The sequence below is a fragment of the Pteronotus mesoamericanus genome, unplaced genomic scaffold (assembly GCF_021234165.1).
Source record: "Pteronotus mesoamericanus isolate MK-2021 breed Mesoamerican mustached bat unplaced genomic scaffold, CSHL_Meso_final contig_57, whole genome shotgun sequence".
NCBI lineage: Eukaryota > Metazoa > Chordata > Mammalia > Chiroptera > Mormoopidae > Pteronotus > Pteronotus mesoamericanus.
In genome coordinates, this window is record NW_026555203.1 from 1,097,983 (window position 1) to 1,113,282 (window position 15,300).

The 15,300-nt window shown below is 42.7% G+C and overlaps 1 protein-coding gene across 1 annotated transcript in view; it reads right to left on the bottom strand.

The window, feature by feature from the left end:
* The window catches only part of IL13RA1 (interleukin 13 receptor subunit alpha 1), a 54,917-nt gene extending 43,226 nt beyond the window's left edge, over nt 1–11,691 (bottom strand). Inside the window, exons 1-2 of the mRNA XM_054580326.1 lie at nt 11,561–11,691; nt 6,286–6,425 (exon numbers count right to left, since the gene is read on the bottom strand). Of these exons, the coding sequence (XP_054436301.1) occupies nt 6,286–6,425; nt 11,561–11,639 (219 nt within the window). The 5' untranslated portion in view covers nt 11,640–11,691. The remainder of the gene's footprint in view (nt 1–6,285; nt 6,426–11,560) is intronic.
* Between the last annotated feature and the right edge of the window lie 3,609 nt (nt 11,692–15,300).

A 15,300-nucleotide genomic window follows, 5' to 3' on the forward strand; every position in this document is an offset into this window, starting at 1 on the left:
GAAAAGGAAACTTGGACTCAAATCAACGATTGGGAGCCGAAGGATGAAATAAACATTCAACTGGAACAGAATGAAGAAACAAGAATTCAAAAAATTGAGGAGAGGCTTAGGAACCTCTGGGACAACTTTAAACAATCCAACATCCGAATCACAGGAGTGCCAGAAGGAGAAGAGGAAGAGCAATAAATTGAACACTTATCTGAAAAAATAATTAAGAAGGACTTCATTATTCCCCAAGGAATATCTGGCCAAGGAAATAGACTTCCAGGAGATCCAGGAAGCTCAGAGAGTCACAAAGAAGTTGGACCCAAGGAAGGACACACCAAGGCACATCATCATTATATTACCCAAGATTATATATAAGGAGAGAAGCTTAAAAGCAGCAAGAGAAAAGGAGACAGTTACCTACAAAGGAGTTCTCATCAGACTATCAGCTGATTTCTCCAAAGAAACCTTGCAGGCAAGAAGGGGCTGGCAAGAAGTTTTCAAAGTCATGAAAGCCAAGGACCTACGACCAAGATCACTCTATCCAGCAAAGCTGTCATTGAGAATTGAAGGGCAGATAAAGTGCTTCCCAGGTAAGGTAAAGTTAAGGGAGTTCATCACCAAGTCCTTATTTTATTAAATGTTAAATGGACTTATCTAAGAAAAAGAAGATCAAAACTATGACCAGTAAAATGACAATAAAATCACAACTATCAACAGCTGAATCTAAAAAACAAAAACAAATCAAACTAAACAAACAACTAGAACCAGGAACAGAATCACAGAAATGGAGATCACATGGAACTTTAGCAGCAGGAAGGGGGAGAGGGGAGAATGGAGGAAAACGTATAGGGAGTAAGAACAAAAGAGACACGGGAAGGTTGAGAATAGTATAGGAAATGGAGAAGCCAGAGAACTTATATGCATGTCCCATGGCCATGGACTAAGGGGGAACAATGCTGGTGGGGGTGGGGTGTAAAGCCGAGGGGGATAAAAGGGAGGGAAAAAAATGGGACACACTGTAATAGCATAATCAATAAAATATACTTTAAAAAAAAAAAGACCAAGGTTAAAAAAAACTGCTCTAAGAATCTAGTCATCCTGGTCACCTCGAGGAGAGGAAGTAAAGAAACAGGGCCTTCAGGGCCAAACAGAGACTTCTTTAAACATCTTTCTGTATTGTTTGACCACTTTGTCTATCTTATATACCCATATAAATTTTAAGAGTTGATATATGCACTAAGTATACCACACTCTCATTCTGAAAAGTAGATAAGCTTTCTGGAACCACAGCAAGCCAACTTAAAGACAACATACAGACATAAATCAGAAATCTGATTATTATGATTTAGAATAATAAAATTAAAGGGCTCCTAAGAAAAATAACATCTCCCAAAGCGAGAGACGGAATAATTATGAATGGAGTTGCTTTTAATCAGAGCTCCAAGGAGTTTCCTGTTTTGCAATAGTTTCTGACTCAAGTTGGAGACAGCATTTCCTTTTACTTACGTGCCGATGGCCACGAAGGGAAAATTTGTCACAGCTACCTCTACTTACCACCCTAAGGCACTACTCTGCCATTTCTCATGCCTGCTGCCAGCTGAACATAAGGGCAACTGTGAGGTATTCCCAAAACCAGCACATAAGGATGCCCTCTGAGAAGTAGCTAGCAAATCAAGAATTCATGAACAATAGCAAGGACATGAAAAACAATCACTTTACAGGGATTGAACAGCTCTTAGTCCCAGAAAAGACCACCCTCTGAAAAGGGAGTTAGTTGGTCAGCCCTGGAAGATAAGAAAAAGAAATGTATACTAACAAAATTCTGGCTGGGAGACAAGAGGGTGGTTTAGTTCTGTGGTTTTAGGTCTGAGTTTTCTGTCCCACCAGCAAAGCTATGCTACCCTCGCTAGGGCCTCCGACTATTCTTAAGCAAGTACATTTTCACAACTAATTCCTAATTCCTTGCCAAGAAGCCTACTTATCATTTGGCTTTCCATACAATTCTACCAACAGGAATGGAACACACCAGTTAGGCCAAAAGAAGGTTATCTAGAAAATTTCACCTTTACAGTTTTCGTGGCAAAGTAAGGAAGTGGCCCTTGAGAGGTGAATGTGTGCTGAGGAAATAAGGTTTCTCAGCCTGTGCAGCTGAAAACCAGCCCCAGGATCATGGTAATCATGGCAGGAAAACTCGGAATGCAAATTGCACCAACCTAACAATTTTATTAAGCATAAGTCCTACACAGTATGGCCTCACTTAACATCATCAATCATTCTGTGACTTAGTTTTACCATAGGCTAATTGATGTAAGCGTTGAGTTTGTATGGCATCTCATTGATGTTACAACAAAATGATGTTGAACAAAACAACTTTATTGCAGGACTTCTTATGTACTCCTAAAGGAGCCACTCCCGCCCCAGGATCATTGATAATTCTTGTTAGGAAGCTGCATTTGCCCTTTGTAGATACCAGAACCAAATGTGCAGTCAAATGCCATAAATTAGAATCATCATGGAAAAATCTCAGTTTTATTAGAAATGTGTAATAAAACTCCCAGAGGGCTGTGGAGTTTTATTACACATTTTTATTATCATGGAATTTTTAATTGAAAAAATACTTTAGTACCTAAATTTGAACCTTATGTTTTGGGCATAGGAATGCTAAAATGGCTTAGAAAAGACAAGGTAGGGGGAAAGAAGCATTTTTCGGAAGTGTCTTTCAAAGCTCGAGGTAAATAATATTAAACTGGCATGAATAAAGTAGGAACCCAAATTGTCAATGACGGTCAAGTCAACCACACCTTTCTATCGGACAAGGAACTAAAGCCCTCCCAGCAGATTTTGATGAAGTCCGTGTGATAGCCCACATGACTTTCAGCTATAGTGACTCACTCTACTGGTAGCTAGCTGCAGTATGCCATGGTGCTCCACCCATCAGATATTCTGGCCTCCTCTCAAAATTTTATCAAAAACCAAGGCTAGAGTCCTGAACTGATCTCTTCCCCTTAGGACCAGTCGTAATCTTGCTGGATCAAACCATTCCCACTTGTAGATTCCTTTCTCAGCAGGAAAGGGGTGTCAGCTTGAGCTCTGCCTCTCTGGAAGCCTGCACAGAACCACCACCTTTTAATTTATTCACCTGGTGAGACTTACGTATCTCTTGGTGATGAAAGATATCTAAAATCTGACTCCACATCCTTCTTGCACTTGCCAGATTGAGAAACTATTACAGATTATTAAAACAGTGGTGGTGGACAACCAGTTACCTAATTTTCTTTATGTTTAAGAATTAATTATAAATCCTTGACTCACCTTAATGGCTCTCCAACCTTAAGACTAAAAATGAACTCATTTAGCAACTTGAGACTTTAAGACATTAAAATAAGCCACTTCACATGGAGGAGCTATCATAATGCAACTTCTTCAATATGCTTTCAAAGTATATAGGCACCCTAATTGTGTCTTATGATGTTAATGCTGAGTCCAAAGGACAGAAAGAGGAAAGGAAAATTACTCCTGCCATTCATGCTCAGCCTCAAGATTCTAACCTTCAATAGATCCAAACAAGAAGTACCCCGCAGCACTAATTGGAGGGAATAATCTATATTTATCATAAATGCAGGATTGACAGCCATCAACACTGTCAAATAGCTGGAATAAATGACTTTAAGCAAAGGTCACCCTGTATGGTCTCCATTTGGTCTCCTCAGGGGCAAAATGGAGGGAACAAAATTAAATGATAATATTACCTATAAAAGTGACAATTGCTTATGGTTCAACAATTATTATGGTTAATAATAGTAAAAGCTGCCCTGGCTGGTGTGGCTCAGTGGCTTGAGCACCAGCCTGCAAACGAAAGGATCACTGGTTCTATTTCCAGGTAGGGTGCTTGCCTGGGTTGTGGGCCAGGTCCCCAGTAGGGGGCGCATGAGAGGCAACCACACATTGATGTTTCTCTCCCCATTTCTCCCTCCCTCCCCTTCTGTCTAAAAATAAATAAATAAATAAATAAAATATTTAAAAAATTTTTAATAATAGTAAAAGCTAACAATTATTGAACACTAACTCTGTGCCAGATGCATTACAAACATCGTCTTCTTTTAATACACGTGCCCTTCATATGAAGTAGGTTCATTTGACACTTGAACAATGCAAGGCGGGGGAGGTTAGGAATACCAACCCTCATCTCCAGCAGTCTAAAATCCTGATATAACTTTTGACTTACAGTTGGCCCTTTGAATACACAGATTCAACCAACCATGGACTGAAAATAGTTTTTTCAATCCACACTTGGAAAACAGCAGTTGGGAATGCAAAAGTACTGTTTTTGATCTGCAGTTGGTTGAACACACAGAGGCAAACCTGGCACATATGAAGGGCCAACTGTATCTATTGAAAAAATCTGCATATAAGTGAGCCTGTGCAGTTCTGACCCGTGTTGTTCAAGGGTCAACAGTAGTAGCTGATCCCCCCAACCAGCCTTTTACAAACAAGAAAACGGAGCCTCAGAGAGGTTAAGTGATTTGCCCAAGATCACACAGCTGAAAGGGGAAGAGACAAAATTTTAAATCCAACTCTGATTCCACTGCCTCCTAAAGTTACTTTTTTATGTCTAAATTTCTGTAAGTATACTGAGAAATTAACCCAATTTCTAGGCTAGAATATCACCTGACTGGTCCTTGAGCATGGTTAACAGACTAAGGAATAGGAACCTGTTTGAAAAAGACTGACCTCTTCTCACAGTTGCGGGAGACTTAAGGGTCTTTCCCAGGATTTCAAGATCTGAACTACCAAAATTTGTTACTAAGACTCTGAAACGCCTAAAGCCCCTCCTTAGGAACAAGAGGAAGCCAACATTGTGAAAAGCAGAACTCTGACTACTCAAGTTTCACTGCTAGAAATGTTACAGGCTTCCGCATTTAGAGAAATTCTTTTAAAATGTAAATACTTTTGACCAGACTCTCAGTTAACACCTAAACTTTAATTAACACCTCAGCAAGAAAAGGTCCAGGAAAACAGATTAGCATATTTCCCTCAACAGAAAGAGCCTGTTCCATCCTCATTTTATTAAGCCTTTACATACATTATTTTCCATGTCCTGGCAAAACCTGGGAAGTGAGCAGATCCACACCTGATACGCAAGGAAACTGAGGCTCCAAGGGGCCTTTTCAATTGAAGTAATTTACCCCAGGCCACTGAGCTAGCGAAGTAGCACACCAGTTGGAACGTAGTTCTCCTGCCTCTCCCTGCCACCAAAATGCTTGAACTGGTGATTTCACAATTCACCACCTCAAAGTACTGTCACTAACAGCGACATCTCATTTGTCCTCCTCAAAATCCTGGACAAATTCAACCCCCAACATTCCCAACTCTCCCACCCCACACTGAAAGAAGGTATAAAGATATGACAGTTTTGAACAAATGATCTGATGCTTTGAAGAACCTGTCAATTAGAAGGGGCTACAAACCAATAAAGCCCAAGAGAAAATTCTGTTGAATAAGATTCATTTTTAAAAACCCTGAAATTATCCAGCCTTGTTAACAAAAATTCACTTAAATGCATCAACCTCGGCTGACTGGAGAGGCTGAAAATTCCTCTCATTTTTCCTCAGGCATCAGGAAACCTGGTCCACCCCACCTGCTGAGTTTATCTTTTTTTTTCTTTTTTCCTCTCCACTTGTCATTGAGCCCTTTGCTTTGCATCACAAAGCTCTTGTATAACTATCTGGACATGTGATTAGCAAGCTGGTGAATGTGAAAATTCCCTGACAAACTGAAAGTGTTATCTAGATACAAGGCAACACAGGAACCAATTTTAACGTAATTATTTATTGAGTGCCTAATAGATAAAGGTATCTAGTATCTCCTATCAGAGAATCTCAATTGCATTTGATTATTAAATAATTAGCAAATAATTTCATATGTTCAATTTTCTCAACAGTTGTTTCTGTGATTTTCCCAGTTAAAATTTAAACATAGCCCAAAATAAAATTCTCACCTTGAAATAAGATTAGACTTTGGCTTATTCCTTTTTTAAAATTTTTTATTCACTGATTGATTTTAGAGAGAGAGAGAGAGTGGAAGGGAGAGAGAGAGAAACGTCAATTAACTGTCCTACTTATTATGCATTCATTGGTTGATTCTTGTATGTGCCCTGACCGGACATCAAACCTGCAACTTTGGCATAGTGTTCCAACCATCTGAGCTACTCGGCCAGGGCAGAATTGGGCTTATTCTTGGCTCCAATTCATAGTGTTCATTTTACCTCATCAATTCTGTGTGTTCCAGAAAACTTACCTTATCCTGCTTGTTGCCAAAATGACTAAAATACCATAGACTACAATTCGGGCTGGCTCCCTCCGGAGGATTCCATGTCCATATTACTGTGCAGAGGTTTTCAACAGAAACGCTCAAATTCGTCACGGGTGGCTGAGTTTCTGTTGAAATCAAATCAAAGAAATAAATTTATCGACATCAGCCAGTGTTTGGGTAGTTCATTTAATTCACCCCTCCAAGTCCTAGATGCCAAGAATAATAAAACTGAGTAGAAATATCTAATATTTATTGATATCAGCACTCAGAACTTTCCACATATTCATCTGCTGAATCCTCACAACTTTATGAGCTAGGGACTATCAGCCTCATCTTAAGGATGAGGCAACAGAGATGCAGGGATGTTGAGTCACTTGTCCCATACCCCAGTGAATGACAGAGCTTACAGAAATTCGTGTGGCTCCAAGGCCACATTCTTAACTACTTGCTATACAAAGAAGAGTATGTTTTTAAGTTTTCCTTCTGCAGGGATTTGGGGTTCCCCACGCTTGGGATCGACGTCTCCCTCAATAAAGTCACTTCCATCTTAGCAGTTCTGCCAGTGAACTTAAGCAGCTCATCTGCTTGCTAATGTGATCTGACAATTGTTTTTGATAACTTTTCCAAAGAAGTACTGAGAAAGAAAAGATTCACAGCCCTTGCTATTCCCCTGGGGTCTGACACTAGACAGCTGAAACTGTACCTTTAATTAATCTGGAGAGGAAGAAGAGAGGAGAAACAGTGAACCAATATCTTAAAAATATGTTTTATTTTGAGAAAACCCAGCACTGTCTTCACTACTTACTGTATTATTTTGGACCCAGCTCTAAGATCAGGGAAAGGAGTTTTACTGCTTCTGCCAAATACAAGGAAATACTTTTGGGGGCGGTTATCATTTCAAACTTTCCTGAGAACTTCTCCTGACTCCAGGACTACCAAAGTCATCCCCCAGATACTGGATGAGGAGTGTACAGGAATGCTGTGTGCTACCTTTACAACCTTTCTGTATATCGAAACTTATTCCAAAATAAAGTTTATTAAACTAATTTTTAAAACCCCTCAAATTGTCTATAAAGTGGCAAACTTAATCGTTATTAAGGGCTACAGTTATATTAATTTGTCAATGAATAGTTATATTTCATATGCTATGCTAACACTTTGGAGTGCACTGGACCTCTTACACAATCCGCAATTACTTACAGAATTACTTTCCTCTTTAACGGAAATCCCATGTGCCCCCAAAATATCAACTCCACAGGCACTAGGTAGTTGGGATTTCCCCAACAGCCAATTTTATACATAGCAGCCTACAGAGGCCCTCGACTCAATACTCATCCCCTCTTTCCCGACTCCATTAGATTTTCAGCAAGGTAAACCAGAGGCCCAAACGTGGGAAGGACAGCTCACAGCAGGCCAAGTCCTTGTAGAAAGAGGGATTTCCTATCGCACTTCATTCTAACCCAGGTAGTGTGAGGGAGCACCAATGGCTCAGGCAACAGGATTTTAAATGATTACAGGAGTGTACAACTATTCCATTTTGGCCCTTCTAACATCTCATCCATGCTGTTTTTGAAGACAAATCATTTGTCAGGTACATAGCCTGTAATAAAAACTCGCTCCTACTGCAGACTACAATCTACTTTAAGATTATCTGCCTTATTTTGCAGGTTCCAGAGCCACAGTGCAGCAAACTTCCTAAAACAACCTTCCCACCTACCTCCCACTCCCACACAAACATTAAAGCCCTGATAATAAAAAATATTATGTGTTCACAGTTCACTTAAATCCGACTGCAATTTTCTAGTTTAAGACCTTTTTAAAGTCTACTTTTAACCTCCGTATTTTAATAGAATAATAGTCTGCCCTATTTCCAATCTCATAAATGGATTTAATTTTCCCCCCATCTGTTTTGAAGTGTCCTTTAGTCAGATCTCATTGTTTTGCATTTTAGGCTACTTGTGGATATCTGCCATCCTTATTTTTTTTTCCCTAATGGTTCCTTCCACTTCTGAGATTTTTCTACTTCCCCTCTACTTTAAAACACACACACATGCACACAGATACACAGAAACTGAAACTTCAAATACAATCTCAAAATGTTTAAACATATACGAATACATGTGTATGTGTGTATAATACACTCAGACATCTACATAAATAAGTGGAGACTATACTTCTTGCTCACATGTAGTAGGACACAGAATTTCAATATAGTGTAATGACTAAGAACATGGACTCTGGAGCCAGACTGCTTGCGTTCATATACCTGCCCTTTATGCATTTAATTTCACTCATTTCTTAGAAGCAGATCACCGACTTCAGAAAGCAAAGTGGGAAGGAGAGAGGGACTCAAGTAGCTCCCCCAACTAAACTTCAAACCTCAAGTGAGTCTGTGTGATCATCTAGCAAAATATCCTATTCTAATTAGGAATTAACACAATGCTCTTTCAAATAAGGCATGTTGCTTACCTAATAGTTTTGCATGTATATTTTGGGAAAAGTTAAGGATATCACAAGAATCAACCTCTTTCCATTTTTTCTTGCACCAACATCTCTGTCATCCTAATCACACTAATGTGTTCTGCTGGGCCCCGCAAGGCAGTCAGTCATGCTCCTGGACAGGAGATGTTCACAGCATAACTTTCTAGTGGACACCCTCAACCCTAGACTGCTGCATAGCTTCATACTCCAGTGATTCTCCTCACCCAGCTGAATCTCCCTACTCCCTTCTCCTCCAGTGTTATTCCCCTACTCTGGCCCCAACTCGGGGCCTTCAAGGGCAAATGAAGCACTTCTGCCTGGAATGATCTTGCCAATGCACCTCCTGCCAAGCCAGGCTCCTCGCTGATCACAAAAGAACACTCTTACCCTCTCACACACGGGTCTGCTCCTGTTACCCAAGGCTCCCCACCATGGGAATAACTTCCCCACCTATTCAAATTCCACTCACCCTGAAGGTCTAGCTCAAGTTTTACCGCTTCCAAGAAACTATCAGCCCTCACAGTTTCCCCTCTTCTGAGGGCCAACAGTACTTATTACTGTTTGGACCACACAATGTGGCAATTATAAAGCAAGTCTCCCATCTATGATCATTCCCTTCATAACAAGTGGCCAAGTACATACTTCCATGGGTTCCAACCAGTCCTGCCTTGCTACTCTGGAAGGCGCCCTGCTCCTCTCCCAACCAAGGACTCCCCTCACTCCTGAACAGAGAGAGAGGAACTGATACAGTGGTTAAGGCCTCTGAAATCGGGCTGCTGGAATTGGAAGCCTGGCTCCTCCACTCTACCAGCTGAGACTTCAAGCAAGGTTCTTCAATATGCTTCAGCTTTCTCATGTGCAAAATGGGACTAATAATAGCATCTACAGGATAGGCTTTGTATAAAGATTAAATAAAATAGTATAAGTGAAAAACTTAGAACACTGCCTGGCACAGCGCAAACACTATATAAATCCTAGTTGGTATTATTAATTCATGCCACAACGGGGGCTACCAATCTAAACAGACTAAACTAAGCTAGTAACCTAATCATTCTCTAAACTCTCAAGATTAGCGCTAGAAGAGCCCTTAGAACTTACACAGTTCAACCTCCAGCTTCCCCAGAAAACTGCTGCACAAGGAAGGGGAAATGACTAGCCCAAGGTCCCACAGCTGGGACCACTAAACTCAAGTCCCCTGACTAATTCTTTTTTTCCTTCATCAGACCTCAATGCAACTTCATCAGTATTTCCAATGGGGGGAAAAGTGACTGTATTCTAAGTAATCAAGTTAGAACTAAGTCGAGGTTTCTAGTATTGTCTAGAAGGTCAGCTGTTGTTTCAGGTGTGTGTGGGAGGGAGTCCATAGAAGGGAAGATGGTGGAGTAGCACTGCGAAAATCAGGAGAGAAATGAAATGGATAACCCTAGACAAGTCCTTTCTCTTCACTGGACAGCAGTTTCCCAAATAATGATGGGAATCGGGTCTCTCCAACAGAATTCGAGGCACCTGGGGGCCAAGGATGATACTGTACACACTCAGGTTCTAAGCAAACATACAGAGCCTGGCTGACTACTAAACAAAGCAGACACTTGAATAATTATTAACTGACAAATTTCAAACCTCTCTCAGGTGTCTATTCAAATATTCATCTTTTCAATGGGAACTCCATCCTCTTTACAATGGCAAACCTCTTCCCGGCTTTTGTTTTTCTAAATAGTAATTAGCACCATCTGACATACCTTTTACCCCTCCCTTATATCCACCCCCCAATAGCAGATAAGCTCCACAGGGCAGGGACTTGATCTGTTTTGCCAACCCCTGCATCCTCAGCTCCTAGACTGCCTGGCACAGACCAGACTCTGCATGTGTTTTGCTGACTGAATAAATAGAGGACGTCAAGGTTTCCTAATCATCATTTCAACTTACGTTTCAAAGCAATAGCGCTGGTGAACATGCAATAAGCAAATTGTGGGTGTTTCTGTCAATGTGATAATAAAAACCTATCAAATTTGGAGCTACTGTCATTGCCCAAAATGTCCAGAAGGCCATTCGTGCCAGGAGCTCTCCGTGAGGAAGTCATTGACCCCCAACTTTTCACATTAATTCTGACGTGTTAAATGAAAGTTGCTGCATAGGGTGAGGGGTATACGTAAACTCTCTGTAATTTCTTTGCAACTTTTCTGTCAATAGAAAATTATTCCAAAATATAAAGGTTATTAGAGGGGGGGAAGCATCCGCCCGGATGCTGCTAAGGGTCTGCGGTTCCCAACGGATTTCTGGGATGCCAGAGGAGGCCGTGCCGACACATCCTTTTCCTAGGAGGACGAGGATCTTTAGCGATTCCCTTCACTGGGCCCGGCTCGCCCGGATCTCTGTCGCCGTCCCCGCTGGATCCTGGCCCCCGATCCCCTCCTGGACTCATAGGCGACATTCGGGGTCCCGACCCGCCGACCTCCGAAACGGCAGGCATGTTTCGCTCCCGCGCCCCGACACCAGGCTCCTTGGCTTTTCCCGACGGCGCAGCGAAAGTGCGGCGGTGAGTCTCTGACCTCCCGCTCCACCGTCACCGCCTGGGATCGGGAAAGCCCGGGCGCCTCTTAGGTCCCCCACCTCGAAGCGGGCGCCGGAGGCTACCGTCGCTGAGCGCTGCGTGTCGAGAAAACAGACGCCGGCGCCCAGCCCCGTCGCGGCCCTCGGCCCCGCGGGGCCCTCGCCCGCCTCTCGGCCGCGCCCCACTTCTCCCCTCGTCCGCTGCCCCAGGACGGGGGACTTCACTCACCCGTGGGCGCAGCGACGCCACAGCTGGCGACGCAGAGGAGCAGAGCCCACAGCCCGCAGAGCCGCGCCGGCAGCTCCATGCAGCCCCTCGCCTCCGAGCCCCGCTGCCTGCCGCAGCCTCACCAGTCCCCGCCTCCTTCGCTCCCGCTCCCACTTCCCGGCTCCTCCGCCCTGGAGGCTGGGGCCGGCGCAGACGGGAAAGGCTGCCCCGCCCACCGGCCGCAGGTAACCCGGGCAGGCGAGCACGGGCGGGGGCGGGGCGTGGTGGCTCCCCAGCTCAGCAGCGCCGCGGTTGACCCCACAGCCTCCTGGACCTTCCGAAGTCTCCTTGCGGGCCAGACTTCCTTCACCTAGTTGGGGCCCAGCCCTAGTGCCTGCCGGTCGCCCTCCCCCGCGCGCCGAGACTCGCGTCGCCGCTGCGTGCCAACTTGCGGAGCCTCAGAGGTGCCAAGGACTGTGACCTCCTGCGCACTAGGGCAGGGCCATCTACGGGAAATAGACTTGGCCTAGGAGTCTAGAGAGGTGGCTTCCCATCGTTGGCCTCTGCGCCATTGTTTTCTAAACTGTAACTCCAGGGTTGGTAACCCCAGCCCAACTTCACAGGGTGGACTTGGAAGAGCACAGATGGGATTTGGTGGGAGTGACTTTGTGAAAATGACCAAAGGTATATTTGAATAATAGATAGTGTTGAGTGGGTGGAAAGGAAAGCACAACTCTAATTATGAGGTTTAGTGCCAAACTATATACTTTGGATTTTTAAAAGCATGCAACTTTCCTTATCTTTAAAAAAGTTCCGGGACACGCGTGGAGAAGAAAAAAAAAAGGAAAAAAAGAAGAAGAAGGAAAAAAAAGTATATTTTATTGATTATACTATTACAGTTGTCCCATTTTTTTCTCCCCTTCATTGCCCTCCTTGTTCTTGCCTTTGCCCTGCACTGCCCTCCCTTCAGCATCACCCACCCCTTAGTTCATGTCCATGGGTCGTACATATAAGTTCTTCGGTTTCCCATTTCCTATACTATTACAAACCTCCCCTGTGTATTTTGTACCTACCAGGTATGCTTCTTATTCCCTGTATCTTTTCCCCAATTCTCCCTCTTCCCCCTCCACGTGATCTCTGTTTCTGTAATTCTGTTCCTGTTCTAGTAGTTTGCTTAGTTTGTTTGTATGTCTGTTTTTTTTTAGGTTCAGTTGTTGATAGTTGTGAGTTTGTTGTCATTTTACTGTTCATAGTTTTCATCTTTTTCTTAGATAAGTCCCTTTAACATTTCCTATAATAAGGGCTTGGTAATAATGGACTCCTTTAGCTTTACCTTGTCTGGGAAGCACTTTATCTGCCCTTCCATTCTAAATGATGGCTTTGCTGGAGAGAGTCATCTTGGTTGTAGGTCCTTGCCTTTCATGACTTCGAATACTTCTTGCCAGCCCCTGCTTGCCCGCAAGGTTTCTTTTTGAGAAATCAGCTGATAGTCTTATGGGTACGCCTTTGGAGGTAACTCCCTCTTTTTCTCTTGCTGCTTTTAAGATTCTCTCCTTATCTTTAATCTTGGGTAACTTAATTATGATGTGCCTTGGTGTGTGTTTCCTTGGGTCCAATTTCTTTGTACTCTGAGCTTCCTGAATCTCCTAGAAGTCTTTTTCCTTCGCCAGATTGGGGAAGTCCTCCTTCATTATTTTTTCAGATAAATGTTCAATTCCTTGGTCTTCCTCTTCTCCTTCTGGCACCCCTGTGATTTGGATGTTGGAATGTTTAAAGTTGTCCCAGAGGTTCCTAAGCCTCTCCTCAATTTTTTGAATTCTTATTTCTTCAGTCCGTTCTAGTTGAACGTTTATTTCTTCCTTCTGCTCCTAATCGTTGATTTGAGTCCAAGTTTCCTTTTCTTTGCTGTTGGTTCCCTGTATATTTTTCTTTATTTCACTTTGCATAGCCTTCACTTTTTCCTCTATTTTGCAACCATACTCCACCTTTTATGTGAGCATCCTGATTACCAGTGTTTTGAACTGTGCATCTGATAGGTTGGCTATCTATTCATTGCTTAGTTCTGTTTTGGGGGCTTTGATCTGTTCTTTCCTTTGGGCCCTATTTCGTTGTCTTTGTGCACCTGTTACGTTGGAAGGGGCGGAGCCTTAGGTATTTGCCAGGGCAGGGCAACTCACATGACTATGTTGTGGCGCAGTCTTTTTAAAATTAATTAATTAAATATTTTAGAGAAGGGAAAGGAGGGAGAAAGAGAGGGAGAGAAACATCAATGTGTGGCTGCATCTCCCCCGCCCCCTACTGGGGACCTGGCCTGCAACCTAGGCATCTGCCCTACACTGAGAATCAAACCCGATCCTTTGGTTCACAGGCTGGTGCTGGATCCACTGAGCCACACCAGCTAGAGCTGTTGTGGTGCAGTATTGATGAATGTTTCTTCTTTAACCCCTTGGTTGTCAGACAATTCGATTTTCTAGCAGTTCTGGTTGTTTCTTGTTTTTAAATTTGTTGTCCTTCTTTTGGTTGTGCGAGAAGGCAAAGTGTATCTACATACACCTCCATCTTGGCCAGAAGTCCCTAACTTTCTACATGTATCTTTTTCATGGGTATGTATTCAGAGAATGGAAAGTAAGTCAGGATACACATTGAGTAGAGAAAGTAGGCCATTGAGGCTGGGGTGGGAGGAAAATAGGAACACTTTGTTCATTTCTTATTGCTATTATAACTAATTACCACAAATTTACTGCCTTAAAAGAACACAGTTTTATTACATTAGAGTTCTGGAGGTCAGAGGACTCACTGGGCTAAAATCAAGGCTTGGGCAGAGCAACCTGCATTCTGGAGGTTCTAAGGGAGAATCTGTTTCCTTGCTTTTTCCAGTTTCTAGAGACTGCCCACATTCTTTATCTTGTTGCTATAGTATTCAGACATGTACTTCCTTTGTCACATCTCCTTCTCTGACTTTGGCCCTCCTGCCTCCTTTTTTCATCTCTAAAACTCTTTTGATTAGATTGGTCCTACTAGATAATCCATGATAATTTCCCCATCTCAAAACCCTTGATTTAATCACATCTGCAAAGTGCCTTTTGTCATGTAAGGTCACACATTCACAGTTGTCTTGGATTAGGACATGGACATGGTCCACTTCCCAAAAAGAGTCATGTCTGGATGGATGAGACCCACTAATTGAGGTGTATTTTGGTTGAATTAAGCCAATGTATATACTTGATATCTGTTGCAAAAAAATATAGCAATAAAAATGCTGATAATACACGTAGCCCAGACCCTCTCTAAAGGGAATAGGGATGTTTAAACTGTCCAAAACAAAAACCTCACTCTTGGCCCTCAAATTCAATGAATATTTATTGTCCTTTCAGGAACTGTGGTAGATCATCATTAAAAGGAGGCCCTGACAACAAAAAGCTGCAACCAGTGCCAGGGGCTATTGTAAAGGCAAGAACAAGGAATTGTGGGGCAGAAAGAAGGGGCACCTTAGGGGATGGAATAGGCAAGGCAGGTTTCCAGGGTACAGGCCTGTGTTAGGCTAAATTTTGAGATATTGTGTCCTGAGGTTCAAGATTCATAATAAATCCTTGCCTGCAAATGTTACTGAATAAAATAATGTTTACGAAAACACTTTGTAAACTATCAAACCCTGTAGAACTGCAAAATTATTTCTCAGTTATTATTTCTTATAATGTAATTTCCCCTCCCCATCACCGCAGAAGTGCACAGCTGTTGACATTTGCCATAAACTTTATACA